A 25,126-nucleotide genomic window follows, 5' to 3' on the forward strand; every position below is an offset into this window, starting at 1 on the left:
AGCTTTCAAAATATTCGTCGATAAAAAAACCGATCTTTATATTTACGCTAGCCATTTTGTATATTACCACGTGACCTGCTATCTCTTAAACTGGAGGGGGGGATCCACTTGAATCCAACAAAACCAGTAATTTTTTTTTTCTATTATATATACAGCATTTTCTATAAAATTAAGTGTAGACTTTATAATTAAAACAAAAAATGTTATTCATACTAAAAAAAAAAAACGCTTAGTCATGTCACGTGACGTGACGTCAACATCCACTAATGGCGAACAATTGTACCTATTTACTATGCCTCCCCACGGGACAGAGTTAGACACCAGGGTCGTTTTTTAACGTGGAGAAAAGGTACAAAAATAAAAATTGTCTCAGTCGTGGAGGATTTCTCCTCCACCGAAAGAGAACAAGAAATAGAAGTGCAGCATCTGAAGAACAGATACTACACTTTGATCTTGACCAAAAGGCCAAGAATGCGAACAATTGTAAATAACAACTTTTTTCACAAAACCAACACCGTCTTTCTTTTTTTTCTCTCTCTTTCTCTCTCTCACCCACTTACTCTTCCCTCTCTCTCACCCTCTTTCTCTTGACGTCACACCACTGTTAAACTGTGGGGGGGGGGAACACATTCCCAGGCATTATCTCCTATAGATGCACATTTTATTAGAAATTCAGCTTTCAAAATATTAGACGATAATAAAAATATAAAACCAACACCCTCTTTCTCTTTTCTCTCTCTCTCACCAACTTACTCTTCTCTCTCTCTCACCCTCTTTCTCTTGACCTCCTACTACTGTTAAACTGTGTGTGTGGGGGGGAAGAGGCAGCTTGAAAACCAACAAAAACAGTGCACAGTTTCCCAAGCATTTGGGGTGGGAAGGGGGGGAAGAAGCCGAGCGCACAGTTTCGTGTGAGAGAGAGAGAACAATTCTCAACCTATATACTCAACAAATTTTTTATCTACAGATTTGAAAGTTTGTATATAGGGTATTCAGACATATGGAAATATATCTAGCATAATCTATCTATTATATCTATAAAAGTGAAAATGTGTGTGTGTGTGAGGTAGCCAGAGAGAGAGAGAGAGAGAGAGAGAGAGAGAGAGAGAGAGAGAGAGAGAGAGAGACAACAATTCTCAACCTATATATTCAATACATTTTTATACTACAGATTTGAAAATTTGTATATAGGGTATTCAGACATATGGAAATATATCTAGCATAATCTATCTATTATATCTATAAAAGTGAAAATGTGTGTGTGTGTGTGTGTGTGTGCGTAAGAGAGAGAGAGAACAATTCTCAACCTATATACTCAACGTATTTTTATCTACGGATTTTAAACTTTGTATATAGGGTATTCAGACATATAGAAATATATCTAGCATAATCTATACATTATATCTATAAAAGTGAGAATGTGAGTGTGTGAGAGAGAGAGAACAATTCTCAACCTATATATTCAACAAATTTTTTACCTACAGATTTGAAAATTTGTATATTGGGTATTCAGACATATGGAAATATATCTAGCATAATCGATCTATTATATCTATAAAAGTCAGAATGTTTGCGTGTGGTTGTGCGTGTAAGGTTGCGAGAGAGAGAGAGAGAGAGAACAATTCTCAACCTATCTATTCAATAAATTTGTTATCTACAGATTTGACCATTTGTATATAGGGTATTCAGACATATGGAAATATATCCAGCATAATCTATCTATTATATCCATAAAAGTGAGAATGTGTGCGTGAGAGAGAGAGAGAGAGAGAGAGAGTAAGTACAATTCTCACCCTATATATTCAACAAATTTTTTATCTACCGATTAGAAAATTTGTATATAGGGTATTCAGACATATGGAAATATATCTAGCATAATCTATCTATTATATCTAGAAAAGTGAGAATGTGTGTGAAAGAGAGAGAGAGAAGAGAGAGAGAGAGAACAATTCTCAACCTATATATTCAACTAATTTTTATGTACAGATCTGAAAATTTGTATACAGGGTATTCAGACATATGGAAATATATCTAGCATAATCTATTATATCTATAAAAGGTAGAATGTGTGTGTGTGTGTGTGAGTGAGTGAGTGAGTGAGTGAGTGAGAGAGAGAGAGAGAGAACAATTCTCAACCTATATACTCAACAAATTTTGTATCTACAGATTTGATAATTTGTATATAGGGTATTCAGACATAAGGAAATATATCTAGCATAATCTATACATTATATCTATAAAAGTGAGAATGTGTGTGAAAGAGAGAGAGAGAGAACAATTCTCAACCTATATATTCAACAAATTCTATCTTTACAGATTTGAAAATTTGTATATAGGGTATTCAGACATTTGGAAATATATCTAGCATAATCTATTATATCTATAAAAGTGAGAATGTGTGTGTGAGAGAGAGAGAAAGAACAATTCTCAACCTATATACTCAACAAATTTTTTATCTACAGATTTAAAAATTTGTATATAGGGTATTCAGACATATAGAAATATATCTAGCATAACCTATCTATTATATCTATAAAATGACCATGTGTGTGTGTGTGAGAGAGAGAGAGAGAGTCAGAGAGAGAGAGAGAACAATTTTCAGCTTGTGTGTGTGTGAGAAAGAGAGAGAGAGAAAGAGAGGAAGGAAAATTCTCACCCTATATATTCAACAAATTTTTTATCTACATATTAGAAAATTTGGATATAGGGTATTCAGACGTATGGAAATATATCTAGCATAATCTATCTATTATATCTATAAAAGTGAGAATGTGTGTGTGAGAGAGAGAGAAAGAGAGAGAGAGAGAACAATTCTCAACCTATATATTCAACTAATTTTTTATCTACAGATTTGAAAATGTGTATATTGGGTATTCAGACATATGTAAATATATCTGGCATAATCTATGTATTATATCTATAAAAGTGTGAATGTGAGTGATGGAAAGAGCAAAAAATTCTCAACCTATATAACCTATAAAAGTGAGAATATGTGTGAGAGAGAGAGAGAGAGAACAATTCTCAACCTATATATTCCACACATTTTTGGGCACAGATTTGGAAATTTGTATATAGGGTAGGCAGACATATAGAAATATATCTAGCATAATCTATCTATTATATCTATAAAAGTGAGAACTTGTGTGTGTGTGTGTGTGTGTGAGAGAGAGAGAGAGAGAACAATTCTTAACCTACATACTCAACAAATTTTTTACCTACAGTTTAGAAAATTTGTATATAGGGTATTCAGACATATGGAAATATATCTAGCATAATCTATCTATTATAACTACAAAAGTTAGAATGTGTGTGTGAGAGAGAGAGAGAACAATTCTAAACCTATATATTCAACAAATTTTTTATCTACAGATTTGAAACTTTGTATATAGGGTATTCAGACATATGGAAATATATCTAGCATAATCTATCTATTTTATCTATAAAAGTGAGAATGCGTGTGTGTGAGATAGCGAGAGAGAGAGAGAAAAAGAGAGAGATAAAAATTCTCAACCTATACATTCAACAAATTTTTTATCCACAGATTTGAACATTTGTATATAGGGTGTTCAGACATATAGAAATATATCTAGCATAATCTATCTATTATATGTATAAAAGTGAGAATGTGTGTGTGTGTGAGAGAGAGGACAATTGTCAACCTATGTATACAACAAATTTTTTATCTACAGATTTCAAAATTTGTATATTGGGCATTCAGACATATTTCAATATATCTGGCATAATCTGTCTATTATATCTATAAAAGTGAGAATGTGTGTGATAGAGAGAGAGAGAACAATTCTCAACCTATATACTCAACAAATTTTTTATCTACAGATTTGAAAATTTGTATATAGGGTATTCAGACATATGGAAATATATCTAGCATAATCTATTATATCTATAAAAGTGAGAATGTGTGTGTGTGTGTGTGAGAGAGAGAGAGAGAGAGAGAGAGAGAGAACAATTCTCAACCCATATACTCAACAAATTCTTTATCTACAGATTTTAAAATTTGTATATAGAGTATTCATACAAATAGAAATATATCTAGGATAATCTTTCTATTATATCTATAAAAGTGAGAATGTGTGTGTGTGTGAGCGAGAGAGAGAGAGAGAGAGAGAGAACAGTTCTCAACCTATACATTCAACAAATTTTTATATATAGGGTATTCAGAAATATCGAAATATATCTAGCATAATCTATTATATCTTTAAAAGTTAGAATGTGTGTGTGTGAGAGATAGAGAGAACAATTCTCAACCTATGCACTCTACAAATTTTTTATCTACAAATTAGAAAATTTGTATATAGGGTATTCACACATATGGAAATATATCTAGCATAATCTATCTATTATATCTATAAAAGTTAGAATGTGTGTGTGAGGTAGCCAGAGAGAGAGAGAGAGAGAGTAAGAACAATTTTCAACCTATATATTCAACAAATATTTTATCTACAGATTAGAAAATTTGTATATAGGGTATTCAGACATATGGAAATATATCTAGCATAATCTATCTATTATATTTCTAAAATTGAGAATGTGTGTGTGAGAGAGAGAGAGAGAACAATTTTCAACCTATATACTCAACAAATTTTTTTATCTACAGATTTGAAAATTTGTATATAGGGTATTCAGACATATGGAAATATATCTAGAGTAATCTATCTATTATATCTATAAAAGTGAGAATGCGTGTGTGTGTGAGAGAGAGCGACACAGAACAATTCTCAACCTATATATTCAACAAATCTTTTATGTACAGATCTGAAATATCACATTTGTATAGAAGTAGAAATCTTGATACCTACTCTGATACCTAATAAAAGAAAGGACACTCTTTAGGGCGGATTTTGATTATAACAAGTCACTAATTAGAAATTATAATAAACATTCTAATAATTTAAGAATTTTACCAAAATAAAATTGCATGGTAATCACCCAATTTCTGCCACAAAATTTTGATTGGCAGAACTCATAAACATAAAATATATATTTTCTAATTTCATCTTTTTTTTTTCTTTTTACATAATCTGGTTTGATGTTTTCCCAAATATTCAAATCACTATATTTTGCTGCTTAATATCAAATACAGCAACTGAGTTATTTTTATGCATCAAACAATTACATTTTCTCATTCATCCAAACTAATCACTGAACATCAATTTCATATTTTCTTCACTAAAATATTACTGTGCTTGATGTCATCAAGTGGAGCGGATCATTTTTTTTTATTTGTTCACACATTTTTCCAATTTATATATATTTTAAAGATTCTTAGCCTATGTTATTGCATACCAATCTGTTTATTAAAAGTTAAGGTTCACTGTAAACACATATGTTACACCAAAATAAAAACGCTTCAGATAATGTCTTGATATTCAATTCAGTTTCTCACATGACATCTTATGAAGTTAGTAGAAATGTTACAGACTTTTGAATCTCAAACACTTTCAATACTGTGCACTGATATTTTCTTTTTTGCAATATAAGCACATTCATGATTTTTTTTACAAACGTTAAAAACTTTCACATTGTGTAGCAATATACTGAAACAATTATAAAAATATTTGTTTTTATTTTGAATGATGCAGGGCATCTGAAGAGAGATTTTTCTAACAAAATGAAAGTATAATTTTTAGCAATAGGTATCTAGGAAAAGGCCACTACATATGTTATAAGTTCCAAATTTCCACAACCTGGCCAATACTGGTACATGCTAGCAAATTTAGATTTGCAATTACAAAATATGATTCTAATTTTTTCCTTTGCTCTTTATTCTAACACTACACTAAGTTTACTGTGTTATTTCGCTACAGTTGATATTGTGTAGAACAATAAGAAAATCATAGTGAACAATGCATTCAACAAAATTTCACACACATTTCTAGATACCTATATCTAATAAGTTCAAAAGAAAGGACACACTTAGGGAGGTATTTTGGTGGTCAAGTCACTAAAAAGAAATTAGCTGGTTTCCCGGCATAGCCCAGGATATAATAAAGATTGACTGAAATACATGTTCTAGCTGGTTTCTAGGCGTTGCCAGGGATGTAATATAGACACATTATGTTGTATATTACCTGTTCTCTTCTCCCTAAGGTAAAACAATTTCATATACATGCTGTAAATTACCTATGCTAGGGATAAAACATGAACAATATCAGTCCTAGGGTAGATAAAACAAATAATACATAGAGATGAAAGATTCCTCTCCCCTAAGAATCAAACATATGTTCAATATCTGCTTTTGTTTTTTCATTGTTTATACGGTCCCGAGCAACGCCGGGTAGCCCTGCTATCTATCTATATATATAAAAGCCAAACGTCTGTGTGTATGTATGTATGTTTGTTTGTAACGCTAAAACTTTTGAAAGACGGAACCAAACTTGACAAATTTGGTATCATATCGAAGCCCCATCACCCGGATGACAAATATCGAAATTTCACGTCAAACGGACCACTAGAAGTTGGTCAACTGATCAGTTATCTTCGAGGGGGGCCCCCAAAAAACCTGTCATTATTTATATATATAAAAGACAAATGTTTGTTTGTAACGCTAAAACTTGAGATGAAAGATTCCTCTCTCCTAAGAGTAAAACATATGTTCAATATCTGCTTTTGTTTTTTCATTGTTTATACGGTCCCGAGCAACGCCGGGTAGCCCTGCTAGTTTTAACCCGAAAGGCAATCCTAGAGGGGCAACCGGATTTTCAGGGAAAATCAGTTCTGTTACATTTTACTCATATCTTGTTTAATACTTGTGAAAATTTCAAAAATTTCCAAGGCATAGTTATTGAGAAAAGTGAGAAGGGTGAATTCACAGATCGACCCTCCTTTTGTTTCACCTACCCTTCTCTATACAGTCTGCCAGCGTTCGCTAGCTGATTTCTTTCTTTCTTTCTTTTTTCTTTCTTTCTCCTCTACTGTCAGCGCTTATTAGCTATTCTTTCTTTTATTTTAATTTTTTTTGACCACTCTCTATATATCTCTTCATATCCTCTCTCGTGATTGTTTTCTTGTTTTTTTTATGTTTTTTTTTTCTGACTGAATGCAGACGACAATACAATTGATGAAAATAAAACAAAAACAAACAAATTCCTATTCTCTCTTGATTAAATAAATAAAAGTTCATCCCTCTAACCAGAATTATTATACATTGAAGACAGATGGGGAATTGCATTCAATTAATAAATCAGCATGTACAGAGATTTGGAGTTCTCCATATTAAAATTGTTATTTTATCGAAGAACTAATAAATACCTAATGCTCAGTGACATTAATCAGGCTTTCTTAATTATAAATTACCCTAGTGAATATGATAAAAATATGTTTTGTTTTTATGGAAGAGAGCAAAGCGTGTGTGTTATATATATAGCACTATAGTGTTCTTGTATACATCATCATCATTTATACTTAATTATATGACGTAACAACATGTTACGTCATACTTAATGCACATGCCTTGGGTGTATTAGCTTGAATCGAAACTGAAATAAAAACTTATGATATATATATATATATATATATATATATATATATAGTTTGAGTGCCTTCAGCCATAACCGAAACCGAAACCAAAACTTATGAAGAATTTTAATACAATTATTTATTAAAAAAAAATAGATGATTTAAATGCCATCAGCTAAAGTCGAAACCGAAACCAAAACTTCTGAAGAATTCTTGGTAAAATTATTCATGACAAGCAATAGAAGAACATAACAGATAAACGACCCGGATGTTAGCGTGACACACAAAAGAACACACACGCTATCGTATTAATATATAGATAATACTTTTTTGTAAAATTAAAGATATTATGCTTCTTTTTGTTAATTTTTTAAATTATAATTTAGGCGACTACGTATAATTTCTTTATTACTGTCTTACATATATTTCATAATCGTGCTCTTTTGCCGTCATTCAGCTTATCGAATACTAACAGATATCATAAAAACGACATAGGGTTAATAAAGTGAACGAAAAGTAGAAAAATACTTAAGAAATATACAATCACCTATTTTTATTCATAAAATATCAGTGAATTTTAGTTGTGCAAAGGAGGAAAAACTAGAAATACAACAGCTCAAAATTTTCAACTCATAGTTATCGCTCTTGAATGTTAGTACCTTTTTCGGTTAATAATATACCTGCAATAATAAATAACTGATGAGTGTGAAAAGTTGCTAAAGTTAAAAGTTAAGTAGAAAGACTTAATTCAAGAAATAACTATTATTAACAGCAATTTTAGGTGTATTTCCGGCAGAATCCATCTTAAGTCCTTCTTTATAATAATTATGATTACAAATAAAAATTTAAAAAAACATTTATAAAAATATTTTTTTTATTGTAGAATAATTTTTTCAGTTTGTATTTGCGCGTTACCTATATATATATATATATATATATATATATATATATATATATGTATATATATATATATATATATATATATATATATATATATATATATAGTGGCGCTAAAAAAATGTCCGCATTGTCATGTTTTCAAAAATCGCTACTTTAAGCTAATCCGAGTGTAACTGTTTAAACAACCTATACCTCATTTGATTCGCCATTTATTCCTCTATAATTTGACTTGTTCATATCTGACTTTAAATTAAAATATCCTCATGTTCCCGTTAATTTGAAAAAATAACTTTAAATTGATAAGGCAGTAAGAATCTTCGCAGCAACATATGACCCTAAAACCAGTTTAAAATATCCACCATTTAGGCAACAAAGCATCTTTTATCGTAATTGTTGTTGTTCCAAATTATACAACGTAAAATTTAGTCCTTATGCATCGACTTTCTCTTTATTTCGCAGATGAATGCCTTTCCAAGTTTGCAATTACATACTGTAAATTAGAAAAGTTAACAACAAATTTATTATCTCGTAAGGAATATCAAAATTAAGCATTTTTCTTTAATCCATGGATTTTCAATAAATTGCTGACTTCATCGGGGAAAATGTTTTTGTCAAAATAATATTCATAGGCAGTCATAAAGTTTGCTATTTAGAACATAGATTCCAAACAGAAAAGTTTTCATGAACAGTTTAAAATATCTTCCATCTTGTAGTTAGGTTCAACGAGAAAAAATGGAGGTTCATTCGTAAGATTAAAGGGAATGAAGAAAGGTATAATCCAGGCCGAATTGAGAGTTATATATATATATATATATATATATATATATATATATATATATATATATATATATATATATATATATTAGGGTAAGTCGATTTTGGAACTGTAAACAGGTTAATAGATGGAAAATTGCGAAATAACACCCTAAATAACATGAAAAATATTTTTGTTCCAAAATTTTGTATTTCTTTTTTTTTCAAAATGGAATTTAAAGACATCAATATTTGCACTCTTCGTCGTAATTTCGGTGAAACCAGAAATATGTATCCATAAAAAAATCCGAGATTAAACTAGCGTAAAATAATAAAATCTATTACAGAATTTTTTTTTTAAAGTTTATTATCTATTTTCATATTAATTTATATAAAATGACCAAAAACAAAAACAAAATATATTAAAATATATAGTTTAAAATACAAATGATGACTTAGTAAAAGAGTTTTATTTATTGGATATTTTTTCGACTTTCACCTTGTTTACATTTTTTAACCTTCGAATTCACACGTATTAATTTAACGAATTAAACATTCTATTAGAATAATTAATTTAAACAATTTAAACATACTATTAAAATATTTAAACTTTATATAATTATTGTCATTTATTTATATTTAAAAATTCAGTGTTTTTTTAAAGGCTGGTTTTGGTTTACGAATTTGTTTTTGAACTAAACTGTATTGATTGGTAAGTAAAACATTTTTTAAAACTAAATTTTGAAATTTATTTCCAATTTTTTAAAAATATTTTCGTGTGTTATCTGAAAATATTATATATATATATATATATATAATATATATATGTGTGTGTGTGTGTGTGTGTGTTTCTTTTTACAGATATTTTAATTTTAAAAAGTGGCTGGAAAAAAACACTGGAGTTTCCACTCGATGTAAAGAAGCAATTAAATCTTCAGGTTTACCATCACCTTTGGATAAAACAGAGCCAACAACCGTTAGACAAATAATTCAATATTGCTATTTTTAATGAACACTTATCCCCATCTTTCTTGCTATAGTATTTCGAAATTAATAGCAAATTACGTCATAGATATTTGGAAGACTGTCAACCCTCGTTTGCCTTTGTTAAATGAAAATAGTGTTGTCGTCAAGGTGAATATGCTTTCAGAAGACAAAGCAAATAAATAGGAAACATATACCTGCTGCCCAAACAAAATTCTGGAAGGAAAAATAGAAACATTGTTTGATATTTCATCATGTTCGTGCAAGCTGCCCATTTTAAGTTGTGACAATATTAATGTCAAATGCAACAAAGAAAATTGCCAGATCAAGCACATCACATGCACTCGTCCTCTGAAGCGGAAAGTAAGTTATTTTTTATTTTTATTTTTGGATTTATTATGAAAGGGATAACTCAATGTCTAAATTATGTAAATTTAGAGAAAAAAAAACATTTCCACAGTAAAAATAGATATTTAAATCAATTTTTTTCATTTTATTTTACATGTAAAATATTTTTAATTTAATATGTTAAACTGTATTTTTAATCTTAGTAAATTTGATTTTAATCTGATATTCCAGGTTCATATGGAAGACCGAGGATATTTAAAAGACCAAAGGAGTAAAATAGGGCCCTAGGGCACATTTAAACTTGGTCCAATAGATAAAATCGCAATAAAAAATTAAAAGAAAAGGTGAAAGAGGAATCCAACAAAAAACATCTCCCATGCCATCAACATCATCTATTCAAGCTCAAGTTTCTCCAAGTACATCTCTAAGTCACTCATCTTCTCCAAGTGATGAAGCAGATTACATACAGCCAAGAAGTCCTCTCAAAGTACCCTATAACCTTACATATAATCTTAGAAAAATTCTAAGGTTGTCTCTTGAATTAGTCAGGGATGATATATCCTCTAATCTTGGAGCCAGTCTTGGCAATGCCCTGCTCTTGCCTTTAAGAGCCATGGGCCTTCGTATCCCTAATATAGATATAAAGAATATCTATATGGATAAACGTAAAATTGATAGGGCAAAAGGTAAAGTAAACGCAGATGCCTATAAAAACCACAGCAAAATATGGAAAATCTTCTTTGTATAGGTGTTGATGGGAGGACATACAAAGATACACTGCTCCAAAAAGAAGCAGTGGATGTAAATGGATTTCAAATTGTGAAAAAAAAAACAAAAAAAAAAACAACCAAAGCATCTGAGTATCACCTCACAATAACAAAAGAAACAGCAAATGAGAGTCTATATTTGACTCACCAAATTTTTCCGGATACTGGAGCAACTGGTAATGTTCTTGTAGAGCAAGTGGCTGAAGTTTTAGAGGAATTCCAATGTTTAAGCACCATTAAGGATGTCCTTGTTGACAACACAAATGCGAACACAGACTGTGAATGTGGTCTGGTAACACTTTTAGAAAAACAATCAAAACAATCTTCATACTATTGGTTGCTCTTTGCACCAGAATGAACTTCCATTTAGGGTTTTGCTGAAGCATTTAGATGGCACCACAAACAGCTCCAAAACATTCAGTGGTCCATTGGGTAAATCATGTGCAAATGATTGCCATAATTTATCACAAATAGTATTTTCCGCTGTTGGGAATCCCTTTAAGTGTGAATTTGAAGATAAGGATAGCCAAAGTAGTGACCAAAGACTGATCTACGAGTATACAGTTGGGATTTTAAGAGGTAAGGTAGACCCTAGATTTGCATCCTGGAAAATTGGACCATTTAACCAAGCTAGATGGTTAACATTGGCCATAAGGCTCATGTGCCTATGGACTCGTGGGACATATCCACATAATCTTTCAACCAAATTGTTTGATCAATTTTATTGTAAATGTATATGCGATTTGTTGGTTTGACATAAAAAAATAAAAAATTCCACCACCAATAAATGTATATTTATAATATGATTCAGAGAATACAGAAGCAACCAACTGAAATTAAAAAAAATTACACTTAAAAACATTCAGTATAATGCTTTTGCATTACTGCCAGAAAATATTTTATTTTCTATGGTAAAATCAGATGAACTTGAAGTAAGAGAAGAGGGAATAAAAAGAATTTTAACCATTAGTTAAGTTAATATTTATTCATAAAAAACTGCTTGAATTACTTACACCAATTTATTGTGACATTTTAAAGATTGCATTTAATTTCCCCAAATCTTATTAAAGCAGTATAAATTGCATTAAAAGATTAAACTCAAATTATTTTTTATATTGTTTAAGGAGAGGGGAGCCAGCCAATAAAAGACTTAAAAAGATCCCGGTGATCACCTTTACGGCTCTACACTGGACAAATTTAATAGATTTGTTAGTAAATGGAGTATGTGAGCCACCACTTACACAAGACAGTGAATTAGAGTTCATTGTTAACAGTCGAAAAGCCTGACTTGCTAGATTTCCCTTCACATTCCCAAGGTGTTGAACGAGCAGTTAAGTTGGTGACAGAGGCTTCTCAATGTGTATACGGCTTTGAAGCAAGGCACCGGCACATACTTGGAAAAGTTTTGTGCCAACAAATAAGACCCGCTTTTTCATCGAAGGGCTCTTATTTAGAATACTTTGATTCTTTATATTAAAAATAAATAATTATTTGTTTTTCAACAATTGCTTGTTGTGTTTTCATATCAGGAACAAATTTTTTTGTCGATACATTCAACAATTTCTGTTTAAATAATAGCATTTTAAACTCGGCACAGTTAAGTTGGGGGGGGGGGCTTAAATTTCAATTTGAAATTTTTTTATAATTTTGTTTCAAATTATATTCCCATCAAATAAAATAAGATTTCCTGACTTAAATGCTGAAATTATTTAGTTTTGACATCAATATTTAGGCAAAATCCATCAAAATCGAGGATTTTTCCGCCCGTGTTTATTTAACATCTTTTATGTCAAATTCGCAAAAAAAACGTTAAAGACTCAGATCTAATTTTTGGTATGAGTATTCAATAGGTATAGACACAACTTTTGGTCCATTAAGGAATTTGATCTTTTGAAGAAAGTTAAAAATCAACTTACCCTAATATATATATATATATATATATATATATATATATATATATATATATATATATTCGGGGCGCGTAAACTAATGGTGAACATAAGGTATTTTCTCTATTGCAGCTACATTGTCGGAATATATATTTTATATATATCCGAACTACTAACAGCAATCATTATAACTAGCAGGACCTGTGGAAATTCCACGGCGGCATATTTCATATGTAATATACTGCTGCTGGCCATTCTATGGGCGTTTAGCATGAATGAAGACACCATCATACCATTATAACCTTTTCTAAAATAATAACTTTGACATATTGTCTGGGCTGATGATTTCATTACAAACACACCAATCAGTTAACTCACATTTCATCATTTTTCATAATTCTTGGATATGTTACTAATTTCGACTATAATATTTTCATAATTTTAACCCACATTATTGCCTAACCTTACTAAGATAATAACTTTGATAGATTATAAATTTTTAATCAAATAATGATGTAATGTTTAGTGCGTAAACGGTTTCAGCTATTTCCGGGACTGATTTCATATCCCTCACCCCACTGTTAAAAATGTACATGAAATAAAGTAATGTTTAAATCATAAACAGTTTTAGCGGCTTTTCCAAATAAACACTGTTAGGGATTAGGCAACCATTACTTCAACATGAATTTCTGAGTGTAGTATCAGTCTCAGCATTCCAGTTACTTTGATAATTATATATATATATATATATATATATATATATATATATATATATATATATATATATATATTCGAGAGAATTGTGTTGTTTTTTTTTACCAACAAAATAACTAATAAAAGCAATTATTTCTTAACAACTTTTGCATGTACCAGAAAAATAAAATCCTAAATTTTATAGAATAAAGACAAAATAATATAAAACAATATATAAAATTGTTAATGGAATTTTAAATTTTAATTTTATCCTAAAAAATCAATAGACACTTTTTTACACTCATATTAAATATTTTTTAATGTTTTAAAATCGATTAAACTATTTTATGTCTAACTAAAAATTAAGAACATTTGTTATAAGAATATGTAAAGTAAAACTTGTGAATAAAAAAGCAAAGAAATTAATTACATTTTTACGAAATTAATTTTAATTTGTTTCGATAGACAAATAATATAATTAATTCTTTTTATTAAACAAATAGGAAAATAGAAAATTAAATGAAACCAATAACGACTATTATGAACCAATGTCAAATGACTTGCACATATTTTTTAAATATAAAAGAATACTATCTACATGCGCCCTTTTTTATTATGAAATAAAATAGCCTATTTGGAAAAGTAAACAGGTATGTTTTTTTTAGTTTGGGAAAGTTTTTGCAAAGTAAATCGGTTAATTGATCTGTCAAAGATACAGAGTTACTTAAAAAGAAAGATAGATAAAAATTAAACGACAGTCATTTGGAAGATAAAAGATGTAAGCGTGACACACAAAATAACACACACTTTCGTATTGATATATAAAGTATATAGAAGATAGCGGTTTCCGTGCAAATTAAATGAAATGATATTTTCAATACTAATTATCTTGTTCCTAATTTGTACATGTTTGGATAAATGTGATGAGATTTTAGTTGATTATATAATTAAAAAATGAGCAATACATGAAATAATTTACAAAACTTCTTTATATACAATATTTCTAGTGAAGGTCGTTCATCTCTGGCCATGAGTAGATTTATTTTGAGCACAAATTTTCACTTTTACACTCTTCATAGACATTGCTCGTGAGAAAGCTACACAAAGTTGTCTATGAGCAAAGCAAGGTTGTGGTAGGTAGATCCCAACTTTATCGAATGTCTGTCCTTGAGCTTTATTAATGGTCATTGAATATGATAGGCGGACGGGAAATTGAGTACTGTGCAGAACAAATGGAATATTTGCGTCACTAGGATTAAGTTTAATTCTTGGAAATAAAACTCGTGCCTGAGCATTAGATCCACTTATTATTGAAGCTAGAATACTGTGGTTATGAAGCTCCAATACTTCTAAACGTGTTCTATTGCATAGTCCTTGCGTAAATGACAGGTTGCAAAGCAGCATAATAATAGATACAACTTTGAGATTAGGACGATGAGGAGGCATACCTGAAGGCGTAAGTGAATTTATGAATTCCATCGGATAATTATTGGCTTCCATTTCATTGTCTGCTGATACTGAATCTGAACTTAGATATGTTTTGCCCTCAGTTGATTGTCTTCGTAGAATATCTTCATTAACTTCTAAACAATCTGCATTTTTTTGTGACAAAATAACTCTACTTTTCATTTCGTCTTGTGTGCAATGATCAAATATGTCTGATACTAAAGAGTCATTGCATACACATTGTTCTGGAATATCGATCGTGCCATGAGAAACATTGTCAAGTGAACTATGAACTTGACCTTTCCAGTTTGTAAGAACCATTTTGAGAAAACTTGTTCGTTTTCATTAGTCCTCATATTCTGAGAGAGATTTAGTTGATGAAAATGGTGCCACATTGGAGGCTTCTTTAAGACATACATCCAATACTGCAGCATGTGGAGCTCTAGGAACCACAGGCAGAATTTGCCTGAAGTCTCCTCCTAATATGATGACTTTACTATCAAATATATTATTATTGTTCATAATATTCTGTAAACAATTATCAATGGCTTTAAATGCATATTGAGGGATCAATAATGAAAACTTTCACCTGCCTGAGAATATTTGCTTGGTCAGAATTATGTGGAATATTGCATGAAAATGTCTCAGTCAAAGGAAACGGAAATTTGAAGATACTTTGAAGCATTTTTCCATTTTTCAATAAAGTTGCTGCAATACCTGTCCAAGCAAAAATACTTACAACCACATTTTGAACCATCAGGTAATCATGAATCCTATTAAATAGAAAAGTTTTAACAGAACCGCCGGGTGCATCCAGATAAAACAGTCGGTGCTTAGTCTCTAATCCTCTATCTCAGTGGTTCTCAACCTTTTTCACTCCATTCCCCCTTCATGAATTCTCAACATTCGTGTGGCTCCCCTTCATTTTTCTCCCAAATCCCACCCTGCCAAAAAAGGCGCAGAAAAAAAAGAATAAATAAAATGTTGATGAAGAGAACACCCTTGCTTTATTACAAAGTTTACAGTCATAATTATCTTATATTGATAGATTTCTGTGATATGCTTAACTTACATCACTAGACTACAAAAGACTAGCAGACAATAGCAAATTTGATTTGGATGGGAGAAAGTTCAATTAACCTCTGCATACTTTATCACACATCAGTGGGAAGGCTGATATTGTTTCTTTTCAGTCAGTTGACGAATCCGAGATTGTGTCACTGACAATGCACATCTCATGTCGGGGTCCACATCCAATCGGTTGCGGCTCTTATTCTTGATTTGTAGAAGGGTGGAGAAACCAGACTCACATAAATAGGTAGTTGAAAAAGGCAAGAGTAGTCGAAGTGCAATCTCACTGACTTTTGGATATGACTGATGCATCGAACACCAGAATACATTCAGAGATTTTTCTTCATAGAGATCTTTGGCAGCAGAATCATGTTTGAGATCAAGGAACTCGTCCTGAACATCACTGGGAATGGTAGTAATATCAAGAGTGCCAGAGAATGGATTCCTTACCAACTTCCCTTCTTCCTCCTCGAATTCTGGGAAGTACATATTAAGTTCACTTTCCAAGGATCTCAGATGCTGGGTGATTTCAGTTTTAAGTAATGGGTCAAGCAGACTATCTTCTTCATTCTCGTCAAGGACAGCTGAAAGGTTTTCAAACATGGCAACATTCCCGGCACCGACTTTCCTTTGCCAATTCTGGAGCTTGGCAAGAAATCCACGAAGACAGTCCATCAGGTGAAACACATTTCTTTCCTTGCCCTGTAGTTTCAGATTCAACCTATTTAGCTGCTCAAATATATCTGCTAAATATGCAAGACGTGGCTCCCACAAAACCTCATTGAAGTGACTCAACAGATCATCTTTCCCTTGCATTTCCAGGAACAATTTTAGCTCCCCCCGAAGTTCAAACACTCGATTCACAACATTGCCCTTGGAAAGCCAGCGCACTTTGGAGTAAAAGAGGAGAGCTTCATGCTCCGAATCCATGTCTCTACAGAGGTTCTGGAAAAGGCGAGAGTTCAGAGCTCCAGCTTTTACAAAGTTGACGCATTTGACCACTGCCTCCAGGATCTTGCAAAGTTCATCAGGGAGGGTTTTCGACGCCAGTGCAAAACGATGGATCATACAATGAACCCCCTTGGCATTCGGAGCTACTTCCTTGACACGCTTCTGGAACCCTGATTTTGATCCCAGCATCGCTGGAGCCCCGTCTGTACAGACTCCACAACAATTTTCCCATGGGATCCTGTTAGCTTTGAAGAAAGAAGATAGCTTTTCCATCACATCTTCAGCTGTTGTGGTGGTCTCAAGCTGTGTACATAACAGATATTCTTCCTTGATATCACACAAGAAAATATACCTAACAAACACGAGTAGCTGTGAACACGAACTCACATCCGTTGACTCATCCAGTTGTATTGCAAACATACCAGCTGGAGACGATTTGATCTCCTGTATCACTTTTTCCTTTATGTCATCTGACATTTCATTAATTCTCCGCTTCACTGTGTCGTTTGACAAGGAAATTTGTTGAATTTTACGTTCATTTGCATCTCCAAGAACACGCTTGACCATCTTTAAAGTACATGGCTTAATTAAGGTTTCACCAATTGTGTGGGGCTTCTTTTGCTTCGCTATTTCAAGGGCAACCTCGTATGATGCCTCAACTACACTTGAGGTCTGTTGTTGGAAAGCACCAGTTGCATCCAGTTTCTGTTTTCCGAAACTACTTTCATGGCGCCTGAAGAAATCGGGGTCTTTTTCAGCATACTGTGGATGGATGGTCTGTAAATGATGCTTCAACTTACTAGGCCTCATAGAATCGTTCCCCAACACTTTGAAGCACAGTACACACTGAGGTTTCTCGATGCCATCAGCGAGAATTGATGTAAATCCGTAGCTAATGTACTCTTCACTGTACTTCCGCTTCTTAGTAACACTAGTAGCCATCGCAAATCTAGGGAAAATAAAGAAGACAGACCATCAGAACAAACATTAAGTGATAAGACAAAAGAATGATAATGAAGGACAGATAAATAGGACAAGTGATAAAATGACGAACACACAAATATCCACATACATAATACATCCATGGACTCACACATTAAGCACACACACAGTCATACACAAACATACACAGAGAGAGTAAAGATGATAAACATTCACACTCAACCTAGCAAGCTGAAATGTACTTTCTACAGCAAGAACACACCTCCTTTGACAAGCACTGCCCCAATTGAAATTATGAGAAGAATAGCGAGTCACATCAATATTAGCACTAAAAAAAAAGCAGGAATACCTGAGTAGGGAATGAGCATGAATACAATGATACCAAAAAATAAGAAAATAATAAAGGAAGTGCACAAATATTTCACACACGAAAACAGCGACCGCATTTATAATTGTCGAACAAAATAAGTAAAACAGTATACAGTATGGTTCAGAATCAATTATACCCACATGTTTACGTGCTGATATCCAAGGCCACACTGAGATAATTCGATCACCTCTCTCCCACATACATACACACATACATACATACACACGTACACACACATTCGTAACAATATTATGTAGGTAACAAAATTTTATTGTCAACTTAATCAATTAAAAAAGAAAATTCCACCATGGCCCCCCTAAATTATTGCCATGGCCCCCTTGGGGGCCATGGCCCCCAGGTTGAGAGTCTATGCTCTATCTATTGCATTTACAGCGTTAATGACACTATCAAATACATTTCTTTGCCCAATATTTAGTACTTCAGGATTAACTTCTTGAATTTCTTCCACATATTGAATGAAAGGAAAGCCATTGATTGGTTCTGGCAGATCATGCATCGCACAAGTCATGCCATTTTCATTCAGAACCATGTTTATGTGATGCGGAGCGATGTTTTCTGCAATATTGTTATCATATTGCCGTAAAAGGTCCTCTGTTATAAGGTGTTTGTTATCATTCCATAATTGTAAAGCGTTTTGTGGTGTATTGAATAAACAAATCATTGCAAACATGTTAAGAAGCTGCCGTGGAATTTGATATACAGCTGCCTCACTCAAAGCCATTTGTAGTTCGTTGTCATCTTCAAGCAGTTGTAATCGAATACAGGCATCCGAAAAGGTCGGCAATTCTTTACCTCCTACAGTTTTCAAGTCATCAAAAGAAGTTGAACCTGATACATGAAGAAGAAGCATCCTTAAATGGAATTTCTCAGCATTTCTAGGAATGGCAGAGTACATTCTTGTAACAATCTGGCGGTAGCAATGTCTTCTGGTCCAGGTGTTACTTTGCTTGTTGAATACATAATATTCAGGAATATCAATATAAAAGTAGGGTCTTGCATCCACGTCACTTTGGTTAAGTTTGAACCATGAAGTTAATTGCGTGTCGCGTCCTTCTGCATGGCCAGCAGCCTGTCTTTGTTCACCTGGCCTATAATAAACTTGTTGTTCATCAAAAAAATGGAGCGCCAGTCGATAAACTGTGTGTGACTGTCCATCCATTTTATATTCTGACAAACGGCAAAATGCTTCAGACGGGAATACATATCTACACAAAATATATTGCTTAATTTCATTATATTCAAGTTCATTACTTTCATTGTTATTTATATTCATTTCCATAATTGCGCAACCATGTCCTTTATAGACATATTTGAAAAGATATTTCACACTTTTTACCGAGATACGCACTTCTACATTAATGTGAGCACCATATTTTCTGAGTAAATATTCATTATATGATACTAAAAACCTGCAGTCAACCTCATGGACACCCACTCTAACAGAATCTCCATTATTTCTGCGTCTATATAGAGGATATCCAGAAACATTTGTAATAGTCTCCTCCTGATACGACATAGGAAATTTCTTCTGACACTCTCCCTCTACCATACAGATTGAGTTGGGATTAAATGTACCGCAGAGTCCATGAATCATGAGTTTTTTACCTAATTGTCTCAATTCTGGATCATGTTCTGATGGTAATTCAGCTGAAACAATATTATCAATTTGTTCTTCAGTTCTAATTTTATCTTCTGCACGCAGCATGATTAGCATGTGACAATGTTGAAGACCTCGTTTCTGAAATTCAATTACATGTATCACAGCAATAGTTACCCCAAATACATGCCTGTCCTTTATATGAATCATCAATTCATTGAGATGTTTTATAAAAACTCGTGCCTACAAATAAGGTCTGTTCTGTGCAGTTTCATGCGGCTGTAAGTTTCCGATTACTTCTAGACATTTTGGATTGCAAGTATATGTTATGAGTAAATCAAGCCTTCTATATTTGCAAACAATTGCCATTGCGTCTTGATAGCATTGTTGCATATTTCGTGGGCTCCCTGTGAAGGATGATGGTAAAATGACAGGTATTCCGGGATCTCCAGTTTCATTATGTCTTGCAAGGTGATCCATCAAGCCAGAATACATTGCAACTCTTAGTTGTGCTTGATTTTCTGCAATGAATTTCAAACGACAACCTTCTACTTTAACATAAGTATCAACTATATATTGCTGAAATAGTTTTCCACCAGTGTGTATTGGACTGAAGCCATCCCTTATCGATAGACGATATGCATAAAATTCATGCATGGAAACCTTGTTACGAACTCTGGTTTGCCTATTTTCTACACGAGGAATGTTTATATGCCCTCCAAATTCACCATGAGGAAAGAGAAGAGGGTAAATCGTTGCGTCAAGATGGCAAGAAAGATAAGATATCCTCTCCCTCTGTTGTCATTCTGGGTACACTATAATGTCACGATGGACAGGAGGTGCTCCATCATCACCGACAAATATTACTGCAACTTTATAATTTGTTGGATTATTATATCTCCTCGCATCAGGGCCGGCAATAAACTGCATGGTTATTTTTCTGAGGGCGGGCATTTTGTGAAGTAGCCCTCTGTTGCTCTTCAAGTTCGACAGTTCTCATGTTTTTATATGCCCCTACATAAGGATTATCAATCATTGCTTGAGATATTTTTTCAAAAACTGAATATAAGCAATCAGAATTTTGATTAGCATTTAACTTCAGATTTAATGCTTCATTTGTCTCAATTATATAGAGCTGTCAGTATTTTCTTTCTTCATTTTCACTTGGATGTAAATCTGTTGCATAATGATTTATTTGTCCTGGCAATCGAAAACAATATGGACCATGTCCTGGGGGTGGCTTCACTGCAGCACGGAAAGAAGCGAAGGCAAAGGAGGAGTTATTATTCCTAATGGTTTTTCTAAAGTTGGTTGAATCCCTGTCATTTCCTTCAAACAATTCCCTTCGAATGACCGGATATTCTAATAGGGGCTCAAGTGAAACTTTTCCATTATGACAGCAATTCAGAGACTCTCCCTGAAATCGGAGACCCTGGCAGTTTTCACAAATAACATTCATTGGACCAATATAGAATCTATCAGGATTTATAAATTGAACACCATCTGCATTATTTCTTCCTATGTTATTTCTAGTTCTCCTATTTTCACGGTTCATCAGTCGTTCTCCTTCAGTCATGTCATTTCTTCTAACTCTCATATGTTGTCTGTTGATGCTTCATTGTTCTTGCCTTTCTTCATCATCCATTGCATATCTTCTTGATCGCAACCGTTCTCTTGCTTGAGTGTTATACAATTCTCTTTCTTCTTCATTAATTTGAATCATTCTTCTCTGCATTCTTTCTCTACTACGATTATTACATGCATTTCTCTCTTCCTCGCTCATTTGACTCCTTGTTCTTCGCATTTGTTTTCTGTTTCTATTTCGTTGGGCTTGTCTTTCATCCGCCGATAATTGATTCCGTCTCCTATTTTGCCGTACTCCGGCTGCCTGGCTTCCTTGCCTTCATCGTTCGTCCATATTGACGGTAAACAAACATGGTAGGCGAAAACTATTAAAACACATTTCAATAGGAAATAGTAATAAGTGTGATAAGTATCTAGCGTAAAAAATAATTCTTTGTCAGCAATAAAAATTTTTAAATTTGCAAAAGTCCGTGAACGTCCAAGATGAACGTAATCGTCTGTTCAAAAAAAAAAAAAAAAACCGTCAACACGATTACTTAAAAAAAGTGAATTGCTGGAAAATGAAATAAAAATCGCACAATCCAAAACTGAAAGTTGTAAACCAAAGGAACACTTTGAGAAACAACTATAAAAATATTTTATTGAAAATTAAGAAAAATAATTTATTTAGAAAAATGAACTGTCATTTAATTTATTAGATCTAATGTTTTTAAAAATATTTCATATACAAAACAGGTTTCGTTTCGCTAATAATGTGTCGCTTTTTTAGTTTGTAAAGTCAAGGATTCTCATGAAAGGTGAGGTTTCATAAGTTGTAGTAGTAGTAACTATAATTAACGAAAACCTCTCTCTCTCTTTCTCTCAATAAACAAATGTAAAAAATAAACAATGAAAAAAAACAAAAAACAAATACAAATAACTGCTCAATTTTTGTCCTCGGCGGCTTAGAGATTTGTTATCGTTTTTTATTAAGGAATAACTTAAAATCAATTATTTCTTCACAACTTTGGAAAGATAAAACCTAAATTTTATAGAATTAAAAACAAATTTAGTGTTCGTTAAAACAATGTTGTAATAAAAATAATTTATTTAGAAAAATGAACTGTCATTATATATATATATATATACATATATATATATTTAGAGTTAATGTTTTTAGAAAAAATAGTGTGTGTACAAAACAGGTTTCGTTTCGCTAATGTGTCGCTTTTTTCATGAAAATTGAGGTTTCATTACGTTGTAGTAGGAGTAATAATATATAACGAAACCTCTCTCTCTCTCTCGCTTTCTCTCTCAATAAACAAATGGAAAAAATTAAACAATGAAAAAAAAAACAAAAAACAAATAATTGCTCAATTTTTGTCTCCGCCGACAGAGATATTTGTTATTGATTTTATTACGTAATAACTTAAAATCAATTATTTCTTAACAACTTTTGTAAGATAAAGCCCTAAATTTTTTAGAATTAAAAACAAATATATCTGTGAGAACGCGCTATTCGAATACAACCCAGAGCGTTCGTAAATGTGTATTCCGAAATTAAATGTCTATTCCCGAATAAAATCTCAACCAATCAAATTTGCCGGAAAGCGTGACACACAAAAGAACACACACGCTATTGTATTAATATATAGATTCTCCTTAAATTGAGGAATAGAACTATGTTAACGCTATATGATAGTTTAAGAGCGAATTGTATCATCTTTATCAAAACCAAAATTGAATATGTGTATTTATTTGGTAAGCACGATACATTGTTGATGTTAATCACAGATGACCCACAAAGTTTATTGTAAAAACAAAGTGTGTGTCAAAATAAACAATAGGAAATGTTGTCCATAAAAACAGCAGATACAATTTTTTCTGTGATGATTAAATGATATTTTACGTTTAAAATGTTGAAGTAATCAACACAGGAAAGTGAGAAGTTTTCATGACAATGGAGCAAGAACATTTGTCCTAGTTGATTTTTTTTACTCATTTTTACCCTCAAACAAGGCAAATTGCTACTTGAAACCAAACGTGTTAATATTTGGTATCTTGTCTAACAGGTGATCGTGCGTAGTTCAGCTGTTGAGATAATTGTTCGTCTTAAATTTAAACTTCAGCAGGATAGTAGAGTCAAGGAAGAAAAAAAAACAAAAAAACAAAAAACAAAAGAAAAACAAAAAACAAACAAAAAAAACAATGAAGGAATTTTTAAGTCTAGAAGTCGGAGAGAGAAAAATGGAGTTTAAGGTTTTCAGGTATATAGGATTTTCAACTGCGAAGGAGAGATTTTGCTGCTTGTCGGGTATGTCGAGAGGATCTAAGTCGAAGGGACATAAGTTAGACATATCCAAACCTCTAATTCGAAACCTGAGCCTCTTGCATGTGAGGTAAGCACTCTGCCAATTGAGAAAATGTCCCGTACAAACACTAGAGGATGACCTAAAACCTGCAGTGGAATGGGGACAAAAATGGATGGCCACATTCGATGCTGCCACGACTAAGCTTGTTTTCTTCAATAGTTACAAGAAACCTTCTCTACCGCCAATAGCAATGGCCAAGAACACATTACCCCAAAGTACTTCCTTTAAACTGTTTACAGGGAACATGAACTGGAATAGATACATTGAGAACATTGCCAATACTGCTGTGAAAGGTGGGCTCTCTCTACCGTGCTAGAAAACTATTTACACCTGAATGTATCCTGTACCTTTATAAGGCCACCATTCGCCCATGTATGGACTACTGTTATCACATTTGGGCTGGTGCATCTGATACTTGTCTCTCACTCCTGGAAAGAGTTAAAAAGACAGTCGCCAACCTGATAGGCCCTAAACTGTCATATGAGCTTCAGCCTCTGTCCCATCGACGAAATGTTGCATCCCTCTGTCTGTTCTACGAGTACTTAAATGGTGAATACTCTGACGAACTACCAGCCCTTGTACCTCCTCGACGTAAATACCCCCGACAAACTCGACCAGCAGCTAAATCTCACCTCTTCACAGTAGAGATTCCTAAGAAAGGCTTCTACTCCAATAGTTTCTTCCCCAGAACTGCGAGACTTTGGAACTGCCTTCCGGGATTCTGCTTTCCCAACTGTACTGACATGCAGAAGTTCAAGTGTAATGTGAACAGATATCTTGCTACTCATCCCCCTTCATAATATCCCTGCAACATATGTTCCCGATAGTAGCACCCTAATTTAAAGTGGCATTATGCCTTGTTTGGTGTGAAAATTGAATAATAAAAAAAGTGCTATGGGTTCATCGGGTTACATTTCTCTTAAAGTAATTGTGAAACAAGTACAGGGATGCTGCATTGCATCTATGAGACAAAGGTTGGAGCT

General features: G+C 32.7%; 1 protein-coding gene and 1 pseudogene across 1 annotated transcript; both read right to left on the bottom strand.

The window, feature by feature from the left end:
* Nucleotides 1-344: 344 nt before the first annotated feature.
* LOC145246991 (U2 spliceosomal RNA) lies at nucleotides 345-478 on the bottom strand (annotated as a pseudogene).
* An 18,479-nt stretch (nucleotides 479-18,957) lies between these two features.
* On the bottom strand, nucleotides 18,958-20,418 carry LOC145246490 (uncharacterized). Its single transcript, XM_080108108.1, has one exon. The coding sequence runs from the start codon at nucleotides 20,416-20,418 to the stop codon at nucleotides 18,958-18,960; it is 1,461 nt and encodes a 486-aa protein (XP_079964234.1).
* Nucleotides 20,419-25,126: the final 4,708 nt, after the last annotated feature.

This window comes from Euprymna scolopes, chromosome 24, assembly GCF_053919585.1.
Source record: "Euprymna scolopes isolate OS-2025 chromosome 24, ASM5391958v1, whole genome shotgun sequence".
Classification (NCBI taxonomy): domain Eukaryota; kingdom Metazoa; phylum Mollusca; class Cephalopoda; order Sepiida; family Sepiolidae; genus Euprymna; species Euprymna scolopes.

What these genes read in the sequence shown, in the direction of transcription:
- LOC145246490 (XM_080108108.1), bottom strand. Translation starts at nt 20,418, where the DNA reads ATGATTCATATAAAGGACAGGCATGTATTTGGGGTAACTATTGCTGTG.